At 41.5% G+C, this 25,426-nt stretch overlaps 1 protein-coding gene across 7 annotated transcripts in view; it reads left to right on the top strand.

Annotated features, from left to right (window-relative positions):
* The window catches only part of chl1b (cell adhesion molecule L1-like b), a 64,465-nt gene that overhangs the window by 22,784 nt on the left and 16,255 nt on the right, over nucleotides 1-25,426 (top strand). For 2 of the 7 annotated variants that reach the window (XM_035662109.1, XM_035662115.1), the window contains exons 2-20: nucleotides 12,493-12,691; nucleotides 14,500-14,517; nucleotides 15,410-15,518; nucleotides 15,701-15,891; nucleotides 16,475-16,597; nucleotides 17,318-17,488; nucleotides 17,788-17,814; nucleotides 17,991-18,102; nucleotides 18,274-18,455; nucleotides 19,624-19,755; nucleotides 20,619-20,759; nucleotides 21,668-21,779; nucleotides 22,072-22,238; nucleotides 22,319-22,484; nucleotides 22,605-22,729; nucleotides 23,094-23,195; nucleotides 23,516-23,713; nucleotides 23,932-24,002; nucleotides 24,792-25,014. In XM_035662109.1, the coding sequence (XP_035518002.1) occupies nucleotides 12,583-12,691; nucleotides 14,500-14,517; nucleotides 15,410-15,518; nucleotides 15,701-15,891; nucleotides 16,475-16,597; nucleotides 17,318-17,488; nucleotides 17,788-17,814; nucleotides 17,991-18,102; nucleotides 18,274-18,455; nucleotides 19,624-19,755; nucleotides 20,619-20,759; nucleotides 21,668-21,779; nucleotides 22,072-22,238; nucleotides 22,319-22,484; nucleotides 22,605-22,729; nucleotides 23,094-23,195; nucleotides 23,516-23,713; nucleotides 23,932-24,002; nucleotides 24,792-25,014 (2,479 nt within the window). In that variant the 5' untranslated portion in view covers nucleotides 12,493-12,582. Of the gene's footprint in view, nucleotides 1-1,307; nucleotides 1,446-12,492; nucleotides 12,692-14,499; nucleotides 14,518-15,409; nucleotides 15,519-15,700; nucleotides 15,892-16,474; nucleotides 16,598-17,317; nucleotides 17,489-17,787; nucleotides 17,815-17,990; nucleotides 18,103-18,273; nucleotides 18,456-19,623; nucleotides 19,756-20,618; nucleotides 20,760-21,667; nucleotides 21,780-22,071; nucleotides 22,239-22,318; nucleotides 22,485-22,604; nucleotides 22,730-23,093; nucleotides 23,196-23,515; nucleotides 23,714-23,931; nucleotides 24,003-24,791; nucleotides 25,015-25,426 lie in introns of those variants that run through there. The other 5 variants (XM_035662114.1, XM_035662116.1, XM_035662110.1 and 2 more) reach the window with 4 other exon arrangements.

Genomic DNA, 25,426 nt, shown 5'->3' with positions numbered 1-25,426 from the left:
ATCAGCACTTCCTTCATCATGTTCTCCGTCTGTCTTTTAAACCCAATTTGCTAAATGAAACCCTCAAGGTAGATAAAATGAAAAGTCTGCTCCCTTCGGTCCGTTCATTTACTCAAATAGCGAGCAAAGAAAGCTACATAAAGTTAAATCAAGCTGGTTTATATTCAATATAACAGAAAAAGCAGACGATGTACTTTAAATGCAATTAGTCGTAGTCGGTTGAAATAGATTAATTTTTTTGTAAAATGGAAATATTTAAATTTCTCAGCCGCTAAACGACTAAATATATCTGTCCAGTCCTATAAAGGTACACAATCTCACCTCCACCATTCCCCAACTGTCAGCGTTTGTGAGGCCCGAGTGATAATAACCTTATTTGTGGCTGCAAGTTCCCGGCGAAGCAGCCATGCCTTTGGTTGGTTCTTCACCGCGGTTACGACCCACATCAGCATAATTCAAGCATGACCCTCCTCCCCCTTTCATTTTCTGCCTTTTCTCCCAGTTAAAACCCAAGTCTCAGTCTAGGGTCCACACCATACATCATCCAGACTGGGAGTGCTTCCTCCCTTCCCCCTTCATGTGTCGTGGGAGAGAGACTGCGGCTTTTTGTGTGTGTGTGTGTGTGTGTGTGTGTGTGTAGGGCTCTTATCGACAGTCTCAGCACTCCCTGTGCACTGAGCTTTCCACTGACATGTCACCCAGCCTCCACTCAAGTCCATGCGTATAGTCGTGGAGTCGGGCCCCGTCCAACATTTAGGTCCACTTGAATCCAGTCGCATACTAAAAAAAAAAAAAAAGAAATTCAGATTCATAGATTTTTCCATCAAATGTCCCTTTACAGTGGGAAGAGAGGAGTGTTCTTCAAAGCCCTGACAGTGGTGGACTAATGCTGGCCGACAGTCTTCAGCTGTATTAACAATTAAGCAGATTGTCACAGGCTGACAGAGGAAGATTGCAGCAGGAGCGAAACTTAACAGACTTTCACACAGCAGGTGATCTGTGCGCCCCCCTACTATACTGTTCATATTTTTTCTTCAATTGCTTCAATGCAAATAAACACTTTTCATTGAGCCTTCAGGTGCAGCAAACATCTTTCATGACACCGAAGAGGGGGGGGACGAGATGGAACTTGCATTCCTCCACTCTCCTTTGTACACACCCGGTGAATAGCCTTTAGATCAGGCTTTGTGGGGATGATTGTCAGTGGCTTAATGAGCGTCTTTGCCAAGCTACAGGCTTTGGCAACATATGTGACTACAGTGCCTCTGTTCCTGTCTGTCTCCAGCCTGTATGACACAACACAGAACAGGCTCAGCACTCTCCATTTTCCTGCAAAGCTGCTTTTAGCCCAACTCACGGTTTCCTCTTTCTTGTGGATGCTGTTACCTGGAATGGAATATTTACACCTCTCATGGGGACCAGAGCTGAGAATGAAGTGAAATCTTGTAAGTATCCCGTGGTATCTAGGGATGTGTATATAAAGCTGTGGCAGCAGATTCGGGTTGAGCATGTTTTGGTGTTTCCATGTGCAGGAGACAGTCTGGCAGACATTCAGTAGATTTTCTTTCCATGAAAGCAAACATGAAAATCATTGGCTTTTGATTCACATTGTGAATGAGTTGTCTGAATGAATTGCCACAGTTCCGTTAGATTGTTTTTATTTTTTATTACTTTAACATGAAAACGTATACAATACCGTTACAGTTTTTTATTCATAATGAATTATTATTTCATTGCAAGTGAAAATGTCAAAATGTCTGTCTTGTTTCTATGAGACCACAGACACAGACCAAGCCAGAAATCAGCTTTAGGAATAAACAAAGTACTCTTCAAAACTTTGCAAATCCAAGAAAAAATCAACAATTTACAACAATGGAAATGTTGATGTCCTTGTCTTGTTTACTAAGATGTCTAATCAGAACAGGGTGATATTTGTGGGGCACATGTGAGATACACGACAGGTTAAAAGTACCAGCTGTAGTATTTGCAGCTGTAAATCTGAAAGAATACCAATTAGATAAGATTTAATATAAGGAGCGAGTATGCAAAGCGTGTTAAAATAAAAATTCCTTTATTCAGTGCTAGTTGTTTTCTGAATGACTAAACACATTTGAGGTTAGTGAGAATAGTCATACAAAATGAATACACCAGCTGGCTTCAATCTAGGTTAAAGCTCCTCTTTTGTTTCACAGGAACAGGCTCAGGGTTTCATGAGATCCTAAAACAAATCTGTATTTTCAGGCCTCATAGTTCATGATTTTAGCAAGAAGCCATAAACTTCACTCTGTAAATATACAGTGCAGTATGTCAGGATAATTTCTGCATCAGTCACTAAACAAATCCAGACTGTATCCATGTTCACTTAAGTACATTCTGCCTCTTGCCAAAGCAAATTTACATCAGACTGACACTGAACAGTAATGGTAATGAACAGGCGTCGCTGTAGACCAATTAGATTTATTTATATTTATTGCAGGCGGAACATTATTTTTATTATTATGAAAAAAGACAATGTAGAACATTTTTATTGTAAGATAACTTTGCTTAAATGCTTGCTCATTCTTCAGATACAAGGTGATAGATTCATGTTACTTTTCCTGAAATGATAGATGTTCAGTAATTTATACTGCTTTTGATAGTGTTTCTAAGCTTTGTACTGTAATTGCTGTATGTGTAAGTGTAACCAAACTAATTTGCTTCAGTGTCGGAAGCATCTTGCTGTTCACTGTCTGAAGAGAATTGTGTTAGAGGCAGGTCGTAATGCAGAGCAGACAAATTAGTTTCAATCAAGAGTTGAAAACAAAGTGGAAACGTGAGGCCCCTTCCTGTCTCTCCTGTCTTATCTGGTAACAGAAATGTGCATTCAGTTCAAATAGTGAATGAAATACACTCAGCTGCCAGTTTACAACATTTTCCAAAATCAAGCTTATGATGTTGAACTTTATGATCACATTGGAGGCTGTTGAACTGTATTGCTTTGTACAGAGAGGTATTTCTGTTATTTAGCCTACCCACATTGATATAAATGGGGTGGACACGACTATAGAAACATTGTCTGATTTAGTTTCAACACAAACTAAACATTGTAGGGAGGATTTAATGCAGGCCTGTTGTATTAGACTGGATTCGTTTTTGCTACTAATTTGTACTAATGTGTTAATAAACTGCTGTTTGATGCAACTAGAGACTAGAAATGTACAACTGTATCACATTTTTAAGAAGAAGAAAGTATTAGTGAGATTCTGCCCTGTCATATTTTAAAACCGTAAATCTTGGGCGTCTGGTCTATTGGATTTGTCTCAACACAACCTCAGCTCGACCCTATTAAGTGATGGAGAGGCACAGGAACTGGGCCACATATCCGACAGCTGCGTCAAACAGCTTACCCAGAGTAACGCTGTCCAGATGCTCGGCTGCAGCACGGAACAGGAAATTCAAATGCCGAATTACAGTCGGCAGAGAACCTCTCATTTCACAGGCTGAAATTATGACTTTGACTCTATGTATATTGAACACCTGAAGGGATTAAAAAAAAATATGGATGAAGCAGCAATGGTATTTGTGTAAAAAATGCGGTTCCACTGCTGCTCTGCGTGTGCTGTAGGGACATCAGAAATTCTTGGCTGTTGGCAGAAATAAATTGCTCCGGGGTCTGATGGAGGTAAGGATTTGGGATATAAGAGCCATCGATCATGTCTTGCCGTGGCACAGTTTCGTCTGGGGAAATTGCCAGCATCACTCAGACGAAGTGAATGAATGTGGAGAGGAGCACGCTGTGTTAGTTCTCACAAAATAATATTCCTAGTCCCCGCAGTCCAGCCTGTGAATTCATCTCTCTGCCGGCTACTCAGCGAGGATCACACACTAATGTGATTATTGTCCTGGGCAAGGGCCACTCCTGTGGGACTTCAAAGAGAGCAGATCAGAGGCAAAATTAAAAAAAAAAAGAAGCTGTAAGCCGTGATGCAGACAGGTGCAGTGCACTTTCTGAAACCTTTTCTTTTGCTTTAAACATATTAACAGGTTCAAAGCGAGGACTCTGACAGCATCACTTATGTGGCATTAGCCTACAAAGCACATACATTCACATACTTGATTTATTATCATGTCAGGGGACGCGCTCTGGTGATCAGTTTAAGTGTTTTCATTCAACATTTAAATTATGCAAGAGAATGGAATTAAAAGTCGTAATCCGAAGCAGGGATGGAAGTGCTACTGTAGGTTTTATTCGGTGCAATTTTTATTCTTTTTCTGGCTGAGTATTGTGAGCAGAACTTCATATTTTACAGACAAACAGCTTTCAGACACACAAAAGAACAACTAATTAGAGGATGGGGAAGGCCTTCGTGCTCTTTGTTCATGAAGAAAAGGAAAGCACATCACTGACAAGATAAAAACCTCTAGTGGTTGAAAACCTCTTCACTTGTTCTTTGCTTTTTTTTTTTCAGATGAGCTACATGATACATGCACTTGCTGCAGGCTGTCCAGTCCCAGCTGGTGACAGCCTCATCCTGCTGTAGCTCTGTATGAGGCTCTGCAGGGTCACTGCAGGTTACACATGGTGTATCCCACTCTCCCTGGCGAGGGGAGTTCATGTGGGGTCACGAGGGCCGTTCTTCATTAGCTCATATAGAACACAGGGGTCACAATCCCCACAGTTCATCAGTTTCTCCAAACTCATTCCTCCACACCTGAGAGCCTCTCCTCATTCCTCCACCCTGTGCCTCCTCCTCCTCCTCCTGTCACTGTCCAGCCCCAGCCCCCAGTCCCCTCATCCCGCTAAAGCTACAGACCCCTGAAATATTCATGGTGTGATAATTGAACTGTCATGCCTTCTGAAGTGCAGTAAAATCAAGCCAAATCTCAATTAGACAAGCATATTATCTAATATTGCTCCCGCTTCCTAGTCTCATTCAGCGTCTTGTTTCTGTTTTTTCTCATGCTATTAATGTTTTAATAATAGATGAACTGCATGGCTAAGCTTGTAGTAGAATACTGATCATGCGAATCACTGGCAAAGGTCAGAATACAATCTATTTCAAATTCAGAAGGGCAAGGAAAAAGAGAGGAAGATTAATTTCTACATCAAAAAGTTTAACAACTTATACAATTTGCAAGCTAAATGAGCAAATGACTGGGCAAAAAGAGCAAAACGACGACTGAAAAAACTCCCATTACACACATCAGAAGCAACGCGAGTCAATTGCCGCTTAGTGTTAATCAGCTCGGCCGTTGTTTTAATTGTTCTTGAATGATCAAATGGGAATCAGTGTGGAAGCATTATCAGGACTGTGAGAGGGGAGCGTGGAGCTGCTGTCTACCCGTCTCAGGTCTTTAGCGAAGAGAATATTCTAATCCAGCCTGACAAGACGAGGATCTGCTTAATCCTATTACAAGCTTGCACATTAAACTACAGTAGGCCCACACTTCTCTGCCTGTTGTCTTTGTGTGAGAAAGAAGCAGATGGTGCCAGCTCAACAGCCTACTGTAGTGAACTTTGAATGGTAGCGCCTGGGCCCCACCCCGTTACTAAACAACACATCCACAAGCGCGGAGAATGCTCCAGGAAACAACTTGTTGTGGCGGTGCTTTTGTTACTTCATTTTTCTTTATATTTATTATTTTCGTTCCTTTATGTGTGTCAACGTGTTTATGGGCCAGAGGTAAGGTGTAATGGTGGACCAGATGGCTGAACTGTAAGAGGCAAGAAACAGACAATGCTTGCCAATTTTACCGTAAAAGTGTGCCAGAGTTTGAGGAAAGACTCTCTCCAAACACACTAACAAGAGAATTATAGTGCAAGAGCTGGGTGATACAGGATAAAGGCTGGTTGCCATAGGACACTTTCTTGATAAAACAATTTTAAATATACAATAATAATAATATATATATGTTATGTTGATAAGTTACATACATCCTATTAGAGCTGCACAATTTATCTAAATATTAACAAAATATGGCCAATATGAAAATCACAATCAATCAAAAACCAAATAAAAAAAAATCAATCTCCCTCTTTTGCATGAAATATTACTAAAAAATGTTTTGCATGTTTTTATAACTTAAAATGAGCTAAATAACAGATATATTAAAAAAATCTTAAAAATAGTTTAAAGGGGGGTCGTTGGTAAATTGTTGCCATTCTGACTCAACAAATCCATCTCATACTTAGTGAAATGTTTAAACAAACATTTATACAGTAAAAACATTATATAATTTCAACAGTTATCTGGTAATAATAACCTGGAACCTGTCTCACTGCAATACATCATTCATTCATTTTATTTCGTTTGATTTCATTCAGTCGTTTTTTGCTATTTCATTTCATTCATTTCACACAAAGCTTTGGGGCCCTCTTTTATTTTTCCCCATCACAACGGCTTGTGAAGGTCTCCCCTTCCTCTTGTTGCTCACCTTGCTCTCCATGCACAAGCATGAGGCCACTTGGATTTTGAAGTCCAACAGTGGGAGATGGATCTCTGGCATCTGGGACTGGCAGTCTCTTCTGTAAAGAAGCCACGCCTCTACCAGGGTCAAGTCAAGCATGTGGAATACAATGCGGTGGTACCATTTCTTAGACCGGATCTTGGTGTGATAGAGGGCGATTAAAGAATCCAAAAGATCCACTCCCCCCATGCTCTTGTTGTAGACTGCTACTACAGTGAGACACGGACCACCTTTTTCTCTTTTTTGTCCCATCTTAGGACTTGTGTGGTGGGGTTTGCTGCTACAAATGTGATTAGGAAGGTAACAGGGCGGTTGTCAAACCATTTGACAGCCCAGAGGTTCACACCATTGTGATCGGTCATCTTCTCTTCATGTGTTCCCTGTCCTTTTGCTTTCATGGCACGATCATCCATAAATGTGCAGCCTGCAAGACGGCCCTGTCTCACAGTTCCAACACTATGGATCTTTCCTTCTCCAGGAGTACCTGCAGGTCCACACTGCAGAACCAGTTGTCAAAAAACAACTTGTGTGAAATGTTGGTGGGGATAGTGAGGCCAACTTCAGCGCAATGTTTCCGCTAGCACCAGTGTCAGGGAATCCAGGACAGGGTTGAATGGACCCTGTGTACGCATCAAAGTTGTACACAATGCCATGTTGGTCTGCTAGGATGAAGATCTTGTAGCCCCAGCGCTTTGGCTTCATAGGTATGTACTGCTTCAGTTGGCTCTTCCCCTTGAACGGCACCATCTGCTCATCAACACAGAGCATTTCATCCATGGGTATGCTCCTGAAGCTGTCATTGAGGAAGTTGAGGAGAGGTCTCACTTTGAACAGCTTATCGCCCCCTGGTACCTGGTTGTTGTTGTCAGCAAAGTGGAGATGTCTCTTGATATTTTCCCATCTATTTAAACTCATGGTGCTTGCAACCATCTCCACCCTTGTTTGTGGGTTCCAGTACAACCTGGTTTTTGGCAAGACATGGATAGACATGTAGAAGCACACTCGCCGACCGGATGATGACGATTTCACGAAGCGACACGTCTAAGTGGAACTGCGCTCCGATGTCTGCAAGCGAGTAACATTGAGGGGTCTTGGTGACATCAAGCTGCACATGCATAGAGATTTTAGTTTTTGCCTTGACAAACTCTTCGATTTCATTTCCTCTGTGAAAGGTGGCGGAATAATCCACTTGGTTCTGATATTCTCTTAGGATGGGCGCTCCGGGAGGGAGCCGTTTCCATCTTGTGGCACAGGTGGAAATTGGTTTTTCTGGTTTCTGCGCACGTTACATGTTCTTCTCTGCCTTTTATGGAAACTCTCTGTATGTCATCCTTCCCTGCTTCATCTATGTGGACACAGTGGTAACACGCAAATTAAACTTAGCATTTTAGATAGAAGGACAGATGGACAATCCTACACACCGATTCACACAACAATGCACACAAGCTCGCTGAGGATGAAAGCTAATTCTAGTAGCGTTTGTACCTGCTTTTCCTCTGGCTGGTGTCTGTCGCTCTTGATCTGCTCGTTCTTGGCAGCGTGGGACCTGCTGCTCATCCAGGTGTTGAGGCATCACCTTGGTTGGTCCTTTCAGATTGCAGGAATGGGTCTGGTCCACCCAGCTCAGTCCTCACTCTGGGCTCCAGTTGGAGGGGCAGCGTAGTTTCGTGCCGCTGGTTCCTCTTCCTCTCCGGGATAGAGTAGTGGGATGCATCTTTTATTGGAGGGAAAGGTGATAATTGTATGTTGATACAGAACGCTAACAAAAATACCTTAATCATCAAGAGGGTATAAAAAAAGATATCACATGTTTTAACCTTAGAGAATTATTAAGCAAAAGTTTAAATATATGAGTCTGAGTAGTTTCATGCTATGTAATCAAGGGACTCCATAGGTTCAATGCACCAGGACGTTCCAATTTGCATACAGTTTGCCAGTAGGTGGCAACAAATGTATTTTTTAGCATATCTGACAAAAAAAACTTAGAGAAATTCAAGAACTGGATGTTAAGTTTAATTAATTATTACATAATGTTAAAAAATTTAAAGTGTACGGGTGTACCCGACAGTGGTTCAGATTTTTATTTGATGAAAATTTTCCAAAATTCTGAATAAAAGGCAATCTTCGGGAGCCCCAGACACTGATGTTTACATGTCAATGTCCATGAGCAAAAAGGATATCCTGGTCATGTGACCTCATAAATTGTATTTCCTTCAAAGTAAAAGCCCCCTTTTCACAACTAACTGTAAAAACATAGATTTTATATCACAGCTTTTTAGAAAATTAAGATAAAGTAATTGTTGCCATATGGCAACGCTATGCAATAGAGGGTTAAAATGTGTGACAGATGTGTGACAAAACAACATTATAATGAAGTACTGTAGTACTGCAGAGAGGCCCTGGCCTACGAATCTTGTTCTCTACATTAAGAAACCACCAAATTTCATGTCATCATGATTTTAACAGTCCTAAACGTTAAATGTTAAGATCAAATTTCTGATGCAATAATCGTGAGGTATATATCACAATCGCGAGATCTGTCAAAATAATCGCAATGTGATATTTTATTATTACCATATTGTGAAGTCCTACATCCAATCACAAATGAAGCTATTTCTATCCAATTATATACCATTTTTAAAATATGTACCATAGGGTTGGTTTAGTGAGCCAAACACACCACACGCTTTTATTTTGGTATCAAATGTTGGATATCGAAGAGATGAGCTCTTCCTCATCGGCATAGCAAGGCTCAGGAGGTAGAGTGGTCATCTAGTGATTGGAAGGTTCCCGGTTCGATCCTCAGCTCCTCCAGAGAGTATCGAACTCCTAACTGCTCCTGATGAGCAGATTGGTACCATGCATGACAGCCTCTGCCGTCAGAGTATGAATGCTGTGTGAATGGCTGAATGTTGGCATGTGTTGTAAAGCTCTTTGAGTGGTCGATAGACCAGAAAAGTGCTGTATAAATGCAGTCCATTTACCATTCCTCTGAGGAAATGTTTTCTTGTAACAGAAACCAACAACTCTTAAATGTAAAGAGCTGTTAAAAACAAGACAAGACATCAGTGGTGTGGCGATACTTTGACTACTTAAAGCCCAGTTTGCACTCTCAGTGAATGGGACCGTTCCAAACTGAGATAGGCTACAAGAGGTTATCACGACACAGATACTGTAGGTGACTGTGATACTGTTAACTGAACTGAAAATCTGTGCCAACAAAAACGGGGAAATATCACAGACTTTTATCACCTGAAGCAATGCCAGAAAGCATTCAGAGAGCATCGCCTACTCCCTCAAACACTGGCAATTAGACCCATCCTGTGGAACGAGAGAAACTGTGACAAACTAGACTGTTTCTGTGTGATTTCACCTCTTTACATCACATATGCCTTTGCTATTTTAATGGAAAATGACATGGTGCAGATAGATACCGTGAGAGTAATGAGAGATTTTAACTGATGAAAAATTGACCCAAGATGTAAGCTGTAAACATTTCACTCTGTGGGGTTCAAGGATTTAGACTGACGAGATTAAAAGAAACTGCAAGCTCAAGATTTCATTCATGTCATGATATATATATACCAACTGCTATGAAGAAAAGGACCGCGATCAATGAGGATTAGGGAAAGTTGGAAGTTTGGAAACTGTCTGGGGAGCTTTTTATTGTGGCAGAGGCGTTAATGATGATGGGAAAAATGAGGTTACAATGCCTTTGCATCAAATTGGTCTATATTCAGAAGTGATTTGGTGTTGACAAGGAGAAAGTTTGTTGCTGAGTGCTCTACATCTGTCACTCAGAGGGAGCTTTAAAGTACGGAGGCAGATTTCACTTGGCCCACATCGCTTCATTTCCCTCTACGTTCCCCCCCTCCGCTGCAGAGCTTCTGTCCCCTCTGAGCCTTGGCTAAGTAAGGTTAGGGTTCATATTGGCCTTCCCACAGTGAGCAGCTTTTAACCTCCTGCCAGCTTCATCAATCTCAGGCGGCTGTGATCGCTGCTGAGAGGGGCGGGGATTAAGAACAGCCCCGCGGTCTGTAAATCAGCCAAGCCTAAGGGAGGACCCCTCTCGTGTGCATCTTATAGGCCCAATAGGCACCATACGTACCCTATGAGTTCAATGTAGACTCACTCATCACTCCTAGCAGTTATACCCAAAGAGCGGACCTCCCTCAACCAGATGGCCGGACTGGTTCTCAATAAATGTTTAACGAGGGGAAAACAAATTAAATCAGAAGGCAAACCATCAAGCACAGTGTGAACAAAGTGTAATCCATCTAAGGTGGTGTTTGGTTGGTAAAGGATTTTGGCCAGCACAATAGGACAATGAGTACACATTGTCTTCTGGGGATTGTAACCCCCCCTACTCTCCCTTTTAACCAGGCCAATCTTACCAACAAAGCGCAAGCCAATTAGCACAAAGCCCTTACCTTTTGATTTTAATCTGTGTTTGGCAACATAAATCACCATGTCTGGGAAAGACTGAAACAAAGCACAGCCTAAGGCGTTTTCTGGATGACTTATAACTCCGAGACACAAATCTTCAGTTGGAAATCAAGTCAATAGGCCTGACTTGTGATTGAGTGGGGCAGATGTGTATTATGTATAGCACACCCAGAGTCTCGAGCCTTGTTGAGGCGTTAGGTGGGTGGGGCAGGGGTCATGAGCTGCTTCAGAAAACCCGGTATTGAGTCACAAACAGAGTTAATACCATTAACACGGGGCCCGGTTGAAAAGTTCAGAGTGCACGTTCATCTGAAAACAGACCTGCACCGAATGCATTAAATCCACTCTATTGTTCCCTGCTCAATTATTCAATTACATCTCCTGAACTGGAGTTTGACCTCAGTGTTTCCCTGTTGAGGTTGTAAAGCCAGAGAAAAGATGAGAAAAGAGTCCGAATTGGATTCAAGCACCAGTGTGAACACTGCACAGCTGGTAGAGAATGCATGTACAGCCCGTGTCTTCCCTCCACCAGTTTGATGCCCCATCAACACTGAAACAGCAATTACAATTACTGGACTTCATCAGTGCCGTGCTCCTTGCATGCTAAACCAGTTCTTTTTCACATTACCACCAGCAAAACTCCCTGCAGATTTCTCTAAAGCTCTGATGTTTTCCTATTATTTTTCTTTTTGTTATTATTATTACGGTGGGTGTGTTCGCTGTTCAGCTAATTACTCCGGCATGACCTACTGAGCTGGGTCAGAGCCAACACGAGGAAGACTAATGAACTAACACCCCAGAGGGTTAGCAGAGCTGTGCTACAGACACTAAGATTCCCATACATCGCTCTTTTCCGTCCTCCTCCTGCATTCTGGACCGATCATGTGCTCATTACGGTCCAGACTCTGCTCTGCTGGCTGGAAAATGACCCAGTGCTCTGTACTGTGCAGCCTGTCAGTATGCGAGTGCAGACAGCTTACTCTTTGTGACTGTTAACTATATATGCTATTTATGCCTAACACCCCTCAGGCAGCAGCATTTGCTGCAATGATAGATAAATGTGTTGCTGCATTGTTAATCTGTTTGAGTCATTATTATCAGGAACATGCAGGCACAGATCCAAACTGCACCGCGATGTAATCGGCTGAATAGTATCTTAACTTTGATGGTAATTTTGATTCTAATCTAAATGCCGTTTTCTTCCAGTAATGCTGAACATCTGCCATGCATTAATAAATCCACAGGCTCCTTCATTCGTTTATTTATTTATTTCCATTGTTCGCATGGAAAATACACTTTCTGCTACACACTTCCACAGACATCAAACTACAAAACAGTTTGAGTCCCAGGGGGAAGCGGGTGATAGGAGGCTTTAATGTGAATATTTCTTTGTCGCAGCAAAATTTGAACTAGCGCAGAACAGAGTCCCTGTTGATGCAAATGAAAGTGTGCGGTGTGTGTGTCTGGTTATGCCTGGCTGAGCAGAGAGCAGTCGGGCTCCCAGTCACGGGGGATTTGTTCTGTTTGGGGTTTGCCTTTTCCGTCTGCCAGCGCGTGGGTGGATTCATGGGGCCTTTTCCGTCTGTGCTGCCTTCACAGGTACCGCATCTTCATCGTGCCAGAGAAATGAACTGAGGACGTACGGGGGAGAGAGAGAGAGACTCGTTTCTTGAGGACAAAGATTCAACCATGAAAGCCATGAGGTTGCAGAGGATTCTGGGATTGGTCGCCGCGCTGGGCGTGATCACCTGTATTTGTGCCTTTCATACGACTGCAGCCGTCGACATCCCACTTGAGGGTGAGTGCTGTATTTGTATTTGTTTCAGTGACTGTTCTCTCTATTATTGTAATGTACATTTTCAAAGCTGTAAGCACTACAAATAAACTTCCATTCACTTTGATTATGTTGCTTTGGAAGCATAAATCTTAGAGAAAGATATGTCAAAAAGCATAAATAATACCAAAACTATGAGGATAGGATGTTTTTTTTACAGCACCATAGGTACCGAAGAAGCAATTCTTCCGGACCTACAAATACTTTAGTCAGCCGTTAAATGCAACAGGAAGAGGATGGCGACAAGTGCAGCTGTACGGGGGCTTTACTCGCAAAACTTTTTGTGCACAGCGCTCCGTCGTTAGCTCTCTCCTCTGCGTCTCTGTCATTGTGCTGTGTGTGTGTGTGTGTGTGTGTGCGTGCGTGTGCAGGAGCTCAGGCCGCAGTGGAACACTGATGCGGGCGGGGCTGAGCTCCTGCTCTGAGGCGAGACAGAAAGCGGTGGAGAGCTGCATACTCACCAAAGCTCTGCAAACAAAAAGCAATTAAGTGTAATTTATTCATGTAATCAGCACAAAATATGTACAGATGAGGAAAATAAACACTCAGAAGGATACAGTTAATTCAGGTAACTCAGGTAAAGGCTGCACTGAAACGGTATATATAACTGTATATATATATGGGCTATATTCATAATAATATATTATGTATAAAAAACATTAAGGAACAGCTTGGTTGCAGGGGATTTTTTTCCTAATGCAAGGCAGAGCTATTCACCTGTACCGTGGTATTAAATTGGTATGGAGAATTGTGGAATTTCACTGGTACTGAACATCTGGTATCGTGACATCCCTACCCGACCCTTTAAATCATTGCTCGTACACTGTAAACTGATTCAACATTAAAACTTGTTTCCTCGCTGCTTTCAAAATGTGAGTTAACTAAACCTTAATAAATTGTTCACTCGGCTGGTGAGTTGTGAAAATGTGAAAGCAAGTGAAATAAATGTACTGAACTTGAGTCAAAACAGTTCTATTAACTGATTTACATGTATTAAAAGACAAACTGGAGAGTTTTAACCCTCAAACAATGCATGCTGGGAAGTCTTCTAATGTGAATTGTGTTTGTTTGAAGAGTTTAGTGAAGACTCAACAGTAAATGTAGTTTATTTGTTCTGAAATGGCTTTGAATTAGTAAAACCTGTCCATGTATATAAGTTGTTGTTTGATGTTTTAGAGTTTTGAATTTAACGTAACTGTACTTAACACACATTATAAGCCACTTCAAGACACTCATTGATGAGACAAAAAGATGCAGTCAAGTATATAAACAAGGAAAGGGTGTGTATAAGGGGTCTCATCTTCAGAGAAGTTCTTTTATGAGAAAAGCACTTCTGAATAATTTAGAGAAGAATAAATCCCACCAGAGAGAACTGTTACAATAATCAAGCATTCTGTGAATGGAATATATTTACAACTATTATCTTGTTTGAATCAGGTTTCTTGTTCCTTTTGTGTTGAATGAGCATGTATCCCAGTTTCCTTGGAAACGCATATCAAACCTCTCCCTTTAAATTATTCAGAAATATCTTTTAAGGGCTTGATAAAAAAAAACAAAACAGTTCAAACAGGTTTTCTGAAAAAAGGCAAAAGCATTTTTTGGTCTAACTCAGTGTCAAAATATCTGTTTAATTCAGTCTTGTGTTTTGCATTACTCAATCGTGTGTTTAAAAGGGTTTATATAGAGAATGCCTGTGAAATAAAGGGATTATTCCCAAACTGCTGACTGTTTTTGTTTTGTTTATTTTCCCCCGGCTGCCATGGATTTTGTAGTTTTAGGTCATGTAAACAGTAAGTTCACTCTGCCATACTCTAGCTGGTATTAGTCACATCCTCGGCTCTCATCTGTTAATCTCCTGGCTTGCTGTCAAGCACAGCAGCAGCTTTACTTACAGCCATATGTGTTGGATCGGAATCTCATGTGTCATCAGTCATGACTGTAATACTAGGACTCATGGCATGTCCTCATTTTCCTTTACACTTGGTCACATAGTACTGTTAATACTCATTGTGTTGTGTTTTTTCCATGCTTAGCCTGTCACAACTCTGTCATCATAAGATCATATGAGACCTAATAGCAGAGTTTTATGCCAAAATAAGACCAATCTAACAAATTGCTGAGTCATTTAAATGGAAAACCATCAACTAATAGACAAAATAATACATGTTTTAGTTATTTTGAGTCAAGTTGTCAAAATTTTATGATAATGTTTTGGGATAGAACTCTGCTTAAAGAGACATATAATAATACACATCATAGTACAGTGGCTCCCAACCTGGAGGTCGGGACCCCGCAAAGGATCCCAAGGAGAACCTGAGTGGTCACAAGATGATTTCTGTCAGGCAAAACTTGGTTATTTTTCCTCACTTTTTCCTCGAATGGATGACGAACATTTCATGTCAGGATTATCCTGGCTGATATAATTGCGATTCACGATATTATTATATTAGATTCATTTTAATATTAAGTTGAAGTACTCACAGGTCTATTATCACTAAGGTCATGTAACCTGCGATGGTGGTCACAAGCAGACGTGGCTTTGTTTGTAGGGGTCACGAGCCAAACAGGTTGGGAGCCACTGCCTTAGTATCATTCCGAATATGAGATACTTCTGAATAGAGCTCCGTATTGAGGCTTGTGTTGTGGTTCTCACGTTTTCCTGCTTGTTTGTTTGTTGCCCAGTTGAGCAGCTGCCCACCATAACAGCTCAGTCGCCCAGCTCTCTCATCGCCTTCCCGTTCGACGAGAGCTTCCCCATGACGTGTGAAGCCAAAGGGAATCCCGAGCCAGAGTGAGTACCGAGCCGTGCATCACTTCAGATGGGAGGAGGAGAGAGTGGAGTTCTTGTTAGCAGCCATACAGACATCAATAACAAACAAAAACAACAACATTTTGTATTTGGTTTGGAACTTTGGGCATTCTACAGTCTTAGCGGAAGAACTTGACATCTCAATGCTGACTTTCTTTATGTAGATTCAGATGGACGAGGAATGGCCAGGAATTCGACCCCTTTCTAGACCCCCGGCTGATGAAAGAGGAGAATTCTGGGACCTTTGTGATACCCAATAATGGGAACCTTACAGAGTACCAGGGAACCTATCGCTGTTACGCCTCAAACAAACTGGGGACCGCCATATCGAAGGAGATTGAGTTCATTGTGCCCCGTGAGTATCATACATCTGTGAGAGAGTGTGTGTGTGTGTGTGTGTGTGTGTGTGGTGCTCTGTTACAGTGCTTTCAGAGTGATTCAGGGCCAGTAGTCCTATGTAATGACTGCACCCCTCTATTGTGAGCTTTTCATTGTATTGGACGTGGCAGAAAGTCATTGAGGCTCTCGAGCGCCCCACCCCTTGCAGCATCTCATCCATAACTCTGTATCGAATGTGATCTAGCCTCTCCATCATTTCCTTTGCTACATTTTTCATTCTGTTCACAGGCACAACACATAAATTCTCAAAGAAAATCCACTCCAAGGGGGACTTTTACTAAATTTGGCTGGGCTTCAAGCACTCAGCAGTGGTGACAAGCCATACACAATAGTGGTAGTGATGTCTGTTTTGTTTCTACAGGCCAAGAACTCCATAGAATTCAATCTGGTGAATGATACAGAGCTCAGAAATGCTGTGCCTCCCACTGAATACAAGAATGATATTACTGCCATCTTCTGGAGAGGAAGAGAACTGCATAGTGTATTTTATTCATTCATGTCTGGCTTCATTCACTCACAGTAAGTTCTCTTTTTTCTAGATGTCCCAAAGTTTCCTAAAGAGACACTTGATCCTGTTGTGGTGGAGGAGGGCCAGCCTTTTACTTTGAAATGTAACCCACCTAAAGGAATACCTCCTCTGCAGATTTACTGGATGACTATCAGTAAGTGCTTCCCTTTATTTTTAATAAATTAATAATGGTGCAATTTAGTTCAAAGTATTTAAAGGTACAGTTTTTATTCTTACCTACAATATGCTGTGGTATGTGCTTTTGGTATATTTATTGCCCCTTACCTCCTGAACTGATTAACCCATTGTACCTCACTGATCTGAACCTGGTCTGTCATTAAAGTACGTCTAGTAGGAGTAAGTCCAACTGTGCAAACAGACATTGTTCAAAACCAAAAATTCAACTGGAGATCGCAAAGTTCCTCAAATCCTTTTTCAGTGTAACTGCTAACAACTCGTGGATTTGCAAAACGTGATCAGGGGCCCACAGCAGACACTGTTGTTTTATAGACATTTACAAGCCATTAAGGTTGGGAACCTCTGGTTTAAAAATGTCAATTCTTTGTATTTTATGGAACTGTTTTGTATGTAATGTCTTAATCGGAAAAGTAGTAACATCGGTCAGATAAATGTAAAAGTACAGCAATATTTCCTTATGAAATGTAATACTCAAGTTAATATACATACCTCAAAATTGTACAGAAGTACAGTGCTTGAGTTAATGTACTTAAGTACATTGTACCACTGCTTAACGGGGTAAAAACTGTATGTTAAAGTGTTAAAGCAGAGGACAGTCCAGTGGTTTTAAGACTAAGTACCAAAAACATGGAAATAAATAAAGATGTCCATGAAATCATCCTGTTTCTGTGCTCAGGTCTTCAGCACATAGAACAGGATGAGCGGGTGTCTATGGGCTTGAACGGAGACCTTTACTTCTCTCACGCGGTGGAGAAGGACAGCAGGAGGGACTACTGCTGCTTCGCCGCCTTCCCGAGAATACGAACCATCGTTCAGAAGACCGCCATGTCTGTAATTGTCCAGACAAGTACGTGTCAATCCAGCTTCTTTGTCTTCACTCGAGTGCTGTTTTCCACTGAAACAAGCATGATGCAAACCTTGATGTGTCTGTCAGAGCAGTGATCATTTCCCAGCATGTTCATTCATGTCCATATTCATAGCTACACTTCAAAAGCCATCCAAGTGTCACTCTGTCTTATGTGCATCTCCTTGGTTTTATGTTGTGATTTTGATCTTGGTGATGTATGTCATGGTGTTTCCATGCTGTCCTCATGTTCAATATTTTGTTTTTTGTTTTTTGTTTTGTCTCATCCACCTCCATTTCAGAAAAAAGTGACACCAGTCCTGAAACTGGTAAGTTTGAAGTTTTAAGTGTAAAACCTTGTGCTGTGCTTCATCTCTTAACATCTTTGTGCACAAGGCATGTGTGAGAATATAAATGTATAAAATATACAAGTGTAGCTTTTGGGGAACTGCATTACATGTGTGGTTTCGATTATACTGTCTAATTCTCTGGTGTACTTCCTTAGCCAATGCAATCCTTGAGAGAAGACCCTCTCTTCTGACGCCCTCTAGTGCCAGATCAGAGACACAGCTGGTCAAAGGAGAGGACTTGAAATTGGAGTGTATTGCTGAGGGATTGTAAGTAATACTGCCTTTTAACGTTTATTACATATTTTAGGATTTTCTTTGTCCAAAAACAAACCAAAACTAGTTTCAAAACTGATATTTCAAAGATGTTATTTACATGTTTGTATGTATGTTCTGTCATGTATGTAGGAAATATCTAACTCTTTGCCCTCTTTATGTTAGTCCAACTCCACAGGTTGAGTGGGTGAAGATGGGTCATCGACTTCCCATTAAAGCAAAACTGGAGAATCATGGGAAGTTGCTGATTGTGCCGAGAGTCGAACAGGAAGACAGTGGGAAGTACATGTGCAAAGCAAAGAATGCACTTGGAGAAGCTGTCCATTACTTCACAGTGACAATAGAAGGTAACTACAGCATTGGATACAGTTATAGTTTAGTTGTCACGTCTAACTTATTTGAAATCATACTAGTAATAGTTTTAATTTGATTAGTAGATCCTCTTTTTTTCAAAGCAGTGTTTAGAGCAGAAGCTCTAACAAAACAGTGTTTGATAATTAAGTTCAGTTCTAAAAGGAGTACAAAGATCCTTTACTTAAGTAAAAGGACAAATTTGAATATGTAAAAATACTCCTTAATACTACTTTAATACATTGAATGTAAAAGCTGCTTGAAGTGGAGTTAATTTCAAGATTTTTACAGTATATACTGTTGTGTACTTCCAATTCCAGTTCTTCCCAACCTAAGAATCCAGCCCTCCTAATGGTCGTATGATAAATCTGAGGGTTTTTATGATGATCAATAGGGCAGGAAAGAAGAAAAAACTAGGTTTTGATACACAAATTTGGATTCATATTTTGTACTTTTCTCTTTTCTCTAAGCTTTACTTTTTGTGAAATATTGGATAATTTAACCTCTTAGACCTTTTATTTAAATGAAACCATTTGAGAAGTTCTGAGAGGAAATCTTTAACAACCCATAGTCATTTGAAATCCAGCTAGACAAAAAGGTTAGATACCACTGTTATAATCTTTAACAATGTGTTGTATTTTATAAGCTCATTTATTCTAAATAAATGCCAAATAAATGTAGTGAAGTTAAAAGAAAAATACTTCCTTTTGAAATGTAGTATAAAGTAGCAGAGAATGAAAATACTCATAAGTAAAGTAGACTACCTGAAAATTGTACAGTTTTATACTAAACCTCCAATGTACTTTACTTAGTACATTGTATGTACACTGTGTTGGGTCTGTAAGTTTTAAGAAAAGAGCATCGTTATTGGCACATCACTATAGAGGCAAAGCTATTATGCATATAAATTACTATGATGCAGCTAGGAGTGAAACATTATCTTTTGTGAGAGATATCCTGTAATGCCTAATATGTGCCAATCTAATGGTGAGGCAGTAAGCAGCTGCAGTGCTCTTATCGGTCTGTCATCTCTAAATGTAGCATTCCTCGCAGCAAGACTTGAATAACATATATTGCATAACTGTTCCTGTGATATTGTCCACTCTGTGTAAATGCTCAGTGCTTTTCTTATAATGACACTCATCATGCTGACTGTCTTCCCAGAGCCTCCAGAGTGGGTGTCTGAGCCTGAGAGCCAGCTCAGTATGATTGGCTCAGATGTGCTCATCAAGTGCTCTGCCAGTGGGACGCCTCAGCCGACTGTAACATGGAGGGTGAACGGAGTACCTCTGCAGGGTCAGTCCCAACAACCTCACTTTAGACACACTTGACTATTTAAAACCTTTCTTGGTCCTGATGATCGGGCTATTTTAATAAGAACAAAATAGCTAAATGTTGATGTTGTCTTGCTCTCCTTTTTATTACAACATATTACATAACATATAACATGGTGTTTAGTAGTGCGCAGGAGAGACAGCCCTGGCTTCTTGGACTAGGGGTGTGATTCTTCAAATTTTGGAAGAGGCTTGTTATTATACATTCCCCTACTAATGATGAATAAATAATAAATACAGTCTTATATTAAAAGTAGATTTTGATGTAAAATTATGAAGGGGAAAGTATTGTAAGCATGTTTTATTAAAGGGGAACTCAAAAGTCTATTTATCTATTAGCTTCTGCAACGAGGCTAAAAAGTTTTAGTAATCTGTAATTAAGACTGTGAGATACGATAACATACGGTTTATGGTTTAGATGTTTAGCAGACAGGGATATCTAGTGCAACATTCAGTAAGTGCCAACAATGTAAGACAGAAACACTCAGGGGACAGTTGAAAAGTCTGTTGACGTTGGAAAAGGGTCTTTGGCTAGACACTTTGCAGTCCTGCCAGAGTCAGGACGATCATTCCACCGTGTGTGTGTGGAGGGAGAAGAGTCAGTACAGGGCAGAGAGCTGGCTAGGAAAGGGAGCGGGCCAAGTGTAGCGTTGAACCTCTGGTAGCCAGTGAGGTATAGATAAGAAGGGGGGAAATTTAAACTGGAGTTTTGAGTTCAGTCACCCTCAACTATTACATGTCTTTAATCTCCATACAGTGTAACTGCATGAGTACTGACCATCTCCATGTTTTCTGTTGACTGAATGTCTCTTTGGTCCATTGCAGAGGCCCCTGCAGCCAACAGGAAGGTGTTGGGTGATACCATACTTTTACGCAACGCCAAAGCATCTGACAGTGCAGTCTATCAGTGTGAAGCCTCCAACAGACACGGAACGCTCCTATCTAATGCAAACATCATGATAATGAGTAAGTACGACAGCTTTTAGTTCACGGCTTTCATCAGTTTAGTTTCACCATCATGTTTTTATCAAGTACAAGTTTGTGACAAATTGTCAGGCACTTGGAGTCATTTGGAGACTGCTGACTGATGTGTCAAGCTAGAGAGTGGGTGCTGATGTTGGCATATGCCCATAAAGCAGTGAGGAGCCCAGGGATGGAGTCCTGTCTACAAGCTGTACTCCTTCATTCAGGCGAGCGTTTCTCCCTATAGAGCAACAAGCCCAGTTTCCTGCCATTTATATGCTAACAAGTTCCTCCCTCAATCCCACACTGATATCAGGGCCATAAGACAAACATGTGCTGCTTTACAAGTGCAGATAAAAAAACAGAAGAGACAGAATGTTGCTTTCGGTCGCTCCGCACAAACGTGGACAGTTTGTTCTCGGTGACACAGGAGTTAATAAAGCTGGACAGTCTCTGAATGCTAAGTCCCAGCTGCTGCCTTTGTAAACAATTAGGAGAGACAGACCATTTTAATGGGAGGCTTTGGCTACAACTGATAAGGTGCTCGCGTTCGGCTAACTCATTATTCTATTGTTTTCTGCTTTGATTTCATTTTCACAATGACACATTCCTGACAGCTGAATCATTTTTTGACACAAAGCAGCCTACAGTGAACGCACAGGGAAGGCAACAGTGTTGTCGCGTCATTCAACCATCATTTGCCTCATTGTTTTATCTGGTTTTATAACCACTAAAATACAAACCTGTCTCTCAATGTTACTGTTAGGTCTACTGCCTGAGAGTTCTGAAAGTGCAGCAGTTAAGGGCCACACCTAGGGCCCTCTGTGGTGGAATACCCGCATAGGAAACCCTCTGCTTTTTTTCTAACAACCTTAGATTGATGATTAGATTTTGCCACATGGTCTTTACAGATCTGCCTCCCATGATTTTGACCAAGGAGGGGGAAGATTACTCTGCTGTCGAGGGGAAGGGAGTGATGATGCACTGCAAGGTCTTCAGCTCTCCTCCATCTACTGTCACTTGGTAAGTTTGTTCCTGTCTCCCACACACCAGCAGAGAGCAGTAGATCTCAACTGGTCGATGCATACAATCCCCTCTGCACACAGTGTGTTTCTGTACTGGTACACTGCTGTTTCTTTAAAACACGCCAAAGTAACTCTGTCGCTCAACCCTAATGTTCTATTCAGTAACTTTGATTCCTTCTTTGCTGCCACAGTCTAGTGTTTATCCGTTTAAAGCGCTGCTGTGTTCATATTTGATTTGACCTGAGAGAACCTTGAGCCTTTAATGGGTGTTTGCTCTGAATGTTTTCCAGGAGCAAAGACGACTCCGCTGAATCCGTGGAGGGGCCGAGGTTTGCCGTTCACGACAATGGGTCGCTGGAGATCTACAGCCTGGAGAAAGGCGACACAGGGCAGTACACATGCTTAGCTAAAAACACAGAAGGATCTTCTGCCATCGACACCATGCTCTATGTGAAAGGTAAACTGTTTTACGTGTAAAAGTGTTTGCAGCCGCTTCCAGTCCTTGAAATGTAACTAATACTGTTGTGCCTATGGAAGATCCCACTAGAATAGTCGTACCCCCGGAGCACCTGCAGATCTTAATAGGTACCACGGCCCAGCTCTCATGCCTCGCAGAGTACGACAAGTCCTTCAACAACGACATTGAGCTCCTGTGGGAAAAAGATGATATGGAGATAGCCCTCAACTACACTGAGAATTCAAGGTAGGGTACTGAATATTACTTCTTTTTTTTTACAGTGTTGCAGACTTAATCCCAGCTGGAAAGTAATTTTACTTTTCAGGTTTGTCAATCAATATGGTGTCTCCATCCTTCTGTCAACAGATACTTTGTGGAGGATGGTATTCTCCAGATTATCAATGTAAGCCACTGGGACCAGGGTGTGTACACATGTGTGGCAAGAACTCCGGTGGATCGAGACACGGCCTCAGCGTGGCTCATCGTGTTAGGTGAGCTAACATATCAGCAATATTTCTGCTCCCAGGCCAAAGGATCAGACACCCCCAGTGCTACGTTAATGTCTGACACATTCATGAATGGATCGATATGTCAGGGAAATCAAAGCAGAGCATGAACACGCAGACCATGGCTTTATTAGTGCAGTGCTGTGTCTGGCAATCACCCTTCTGAGATATTTGTGACATTTTAAAGTCTAAAAGAAATAGTGGCAGCCTATGCAGCGATGCAACTCGTTCCACATCCTCTGGTATCCTCAGGATGATTTGATTGAACATTTGTTCCCTTGGCCTTTTTTGCTGCAGAGATTGATGTGTCTGTGATTTTCCAAAGCCATGTTGTTGTGATGGTTTTCAGACGTTCCTGATGCACCGGAGTACTTGGTACTGTCTGAACGCAAGAGCAAAAGTGTGAAACTGAAATGGAACCCTGGGGACGATCACAACAGCTCAACCACAGGTAAAAGGAACATATGTGTGTGCAGGTGTCAGCACGTAAAGTACATACTGAATCAGTGCTTCTTGCAGTGAATGGTATTACTATGACATACACATTTCTGGGCGACATTCTGCATGTTAATAGGCTTGTTTGATACCATCTTGTACAATCTATTATTGATTCTTTCAAGCATGAATTACGATTACTCTCCCTGAGGAACATACAAGCCCAGAGCAGGGGTTTGAGGAGGTTTCTGCACAGCTGGTGGTTAGATAAGCAATCCTTTGGCAAAAACCATAGCAGCGAGGGATCGCTCTGATTGTCTTTCTGCCTGTCAACAGAGTTTATTATCGAGTATGAGGAAAGCCAGTGGGAGCCAGGGAACTGGAAGGAGCTGCTCCGAGTACCTGGGAACCACAACTCGGCCGTCCTCAAGCTCCACGGCAACGTTGACTATTGTTTCCGCGTGTCTGGGGTGAACTCTGTAGGCAGGGGTCCATCCAGCGAGCCCACGGAGAGATACAAACCCCCTGCGGCAGGTCGGACGCTTCCTCCTTTCATTGTTTATTATACTTTTTGATAATGTCCTCCAGGCACTTCAGCTGCCAACACTGCTGCTCTTTGAACTATAAAACACTCAGACCTGCTACATAATTGATTCCATTTTTGTTGAAAATCTGTTCTCGTGTGTGTCTATTCAGCAGAGATTTCTTCCACTAACAATGCTGACAAAATCTATATTCCTTCTTTTCCACAGCTCCTGACAAGAACCCTGAAAATATCAAAATCGAAGGTCATTTGCCACATGAAATGGATATCAACTGGGAGGTAAGAAATGGAGTTTGTTCTTTTATTATTACCTTAGTGCAAAATTCTGTAATGCCGGTCACCTTACATAGTTAATTATTATCTGCTACAGTTTTTGGAACGCACAGAATTTCTCCAAGAGAGCATGGATGAAGTTTCAATGTTTCATAGGCAATTACCAATAGAAAATAAGAATGGTCCACTTTTGATATTTCATTAGGTGGTTCAGATCTTTAGAAACACCATTTCCTGGGATCACCGTGAATGGGTTTCCAATGAAAGCTGCTCCTTTGATTAGAAAAAGAAAAGAGCAATGAAAAGGACATTTTTCTTTTAAAACGTACAGTAATATATTCAGCTTTATTATAGGAAGATAAATCTCTCCTTCACTTATTATCTGGTTGCCCTGTCATGGTAACGTAGGCCTTGAATCCTGGATTCATGAGCTTTCCCACTGTTAATGATTTGCTTTCGTGGATAATGGTATCTTGTTCTATTTCTCACGGTCCAACTTCTATGAGGAGATAAATCTTTTCATCTATGATGTCTTGGCAAGCCCTATATCAAAGCAGAGCCATGCTGCTAGACCAGGTCAATTGTTCCATTGTTTTATTAGATAGGGGGATAAAACACTGCCAGTGTTCCAAGCACAGTTCACTGGGCTGGCTTGTCATTTTAATCCCACAGAGGCAGTGACATTGAGTGGTGAAATACAAGAAGTGTCTTATGCAACTGTGAATGTCTCTATGAAACTATTCACACCATTGTTCTTCCTTCTTATTTTTACCTTCTTATCCTTCCATTACTTAGCCCTTGTTACCCATTGAGCACAATGGTCCCGGTCTGGAGTATAAGGTGAGTTACAGGAGACAGGACTTGGAGGAGGACTGGCAGGAACACATGGTGAAGAGACACTCGTTTGTGGTGACGAACACTCCCACCTTTGTGCCCTACGAGATCAAGATCCAAGCAAAGAACAATCAGGGCTGGGGCCCCGAACCCAAGATAATGACTGGCTACTCAGGAGAGGATTGTGAGTAGTGATCTTTGTTGTGAATATTTTTGATAAAAGTTCTATGAGTAATGTGAAAGGGATGACGAAACAGCAAGGAAGTATTACCGATAGTTCCCCATAGCTCTAGGAAGCGAACGGCAGGCAAACTTAGCAGCTAGCTGGTGAACATAGTGGAGCATTAAGCAGCTGCAAGTCTAGTAAGACATTCTCTGGTCAAAAATCGAATTAAATAAACAGGAAGTGTTTCTGTTTCAGTAAGAGTGAGAGCACCATCTAGAGAAAGCTAGACTTTTGAATATTTGCATCTGTTTTCTTGTTGCTATTTTTGGTGAAAAGACATTGCAGATAATACTCCTGGTGGATCAAATTGATTATGCGTCTGGAGTTTACTGACTTGAACTCGTATGGTCTCTGCGTATTGAGGTTCACA

The sequence above is a fragment of the Morone saxatilis genome, unplaced genomic scaffold, assembly GCF_004916995.1.
Source record: "Morone saxatilis isolate NCDOM2014 unplaced genomic scaffold, NCSU_SB_2.0 Contig18, whole genome shotgun sequence".
NCBI lineage: Eukaryota > Metazoa > Chordata > Actinopteri > Moronidae > Morone > Morone saxatilis.
This window is presented reverse-complemented; position numbering and strand designations above follow the sequence as displayed.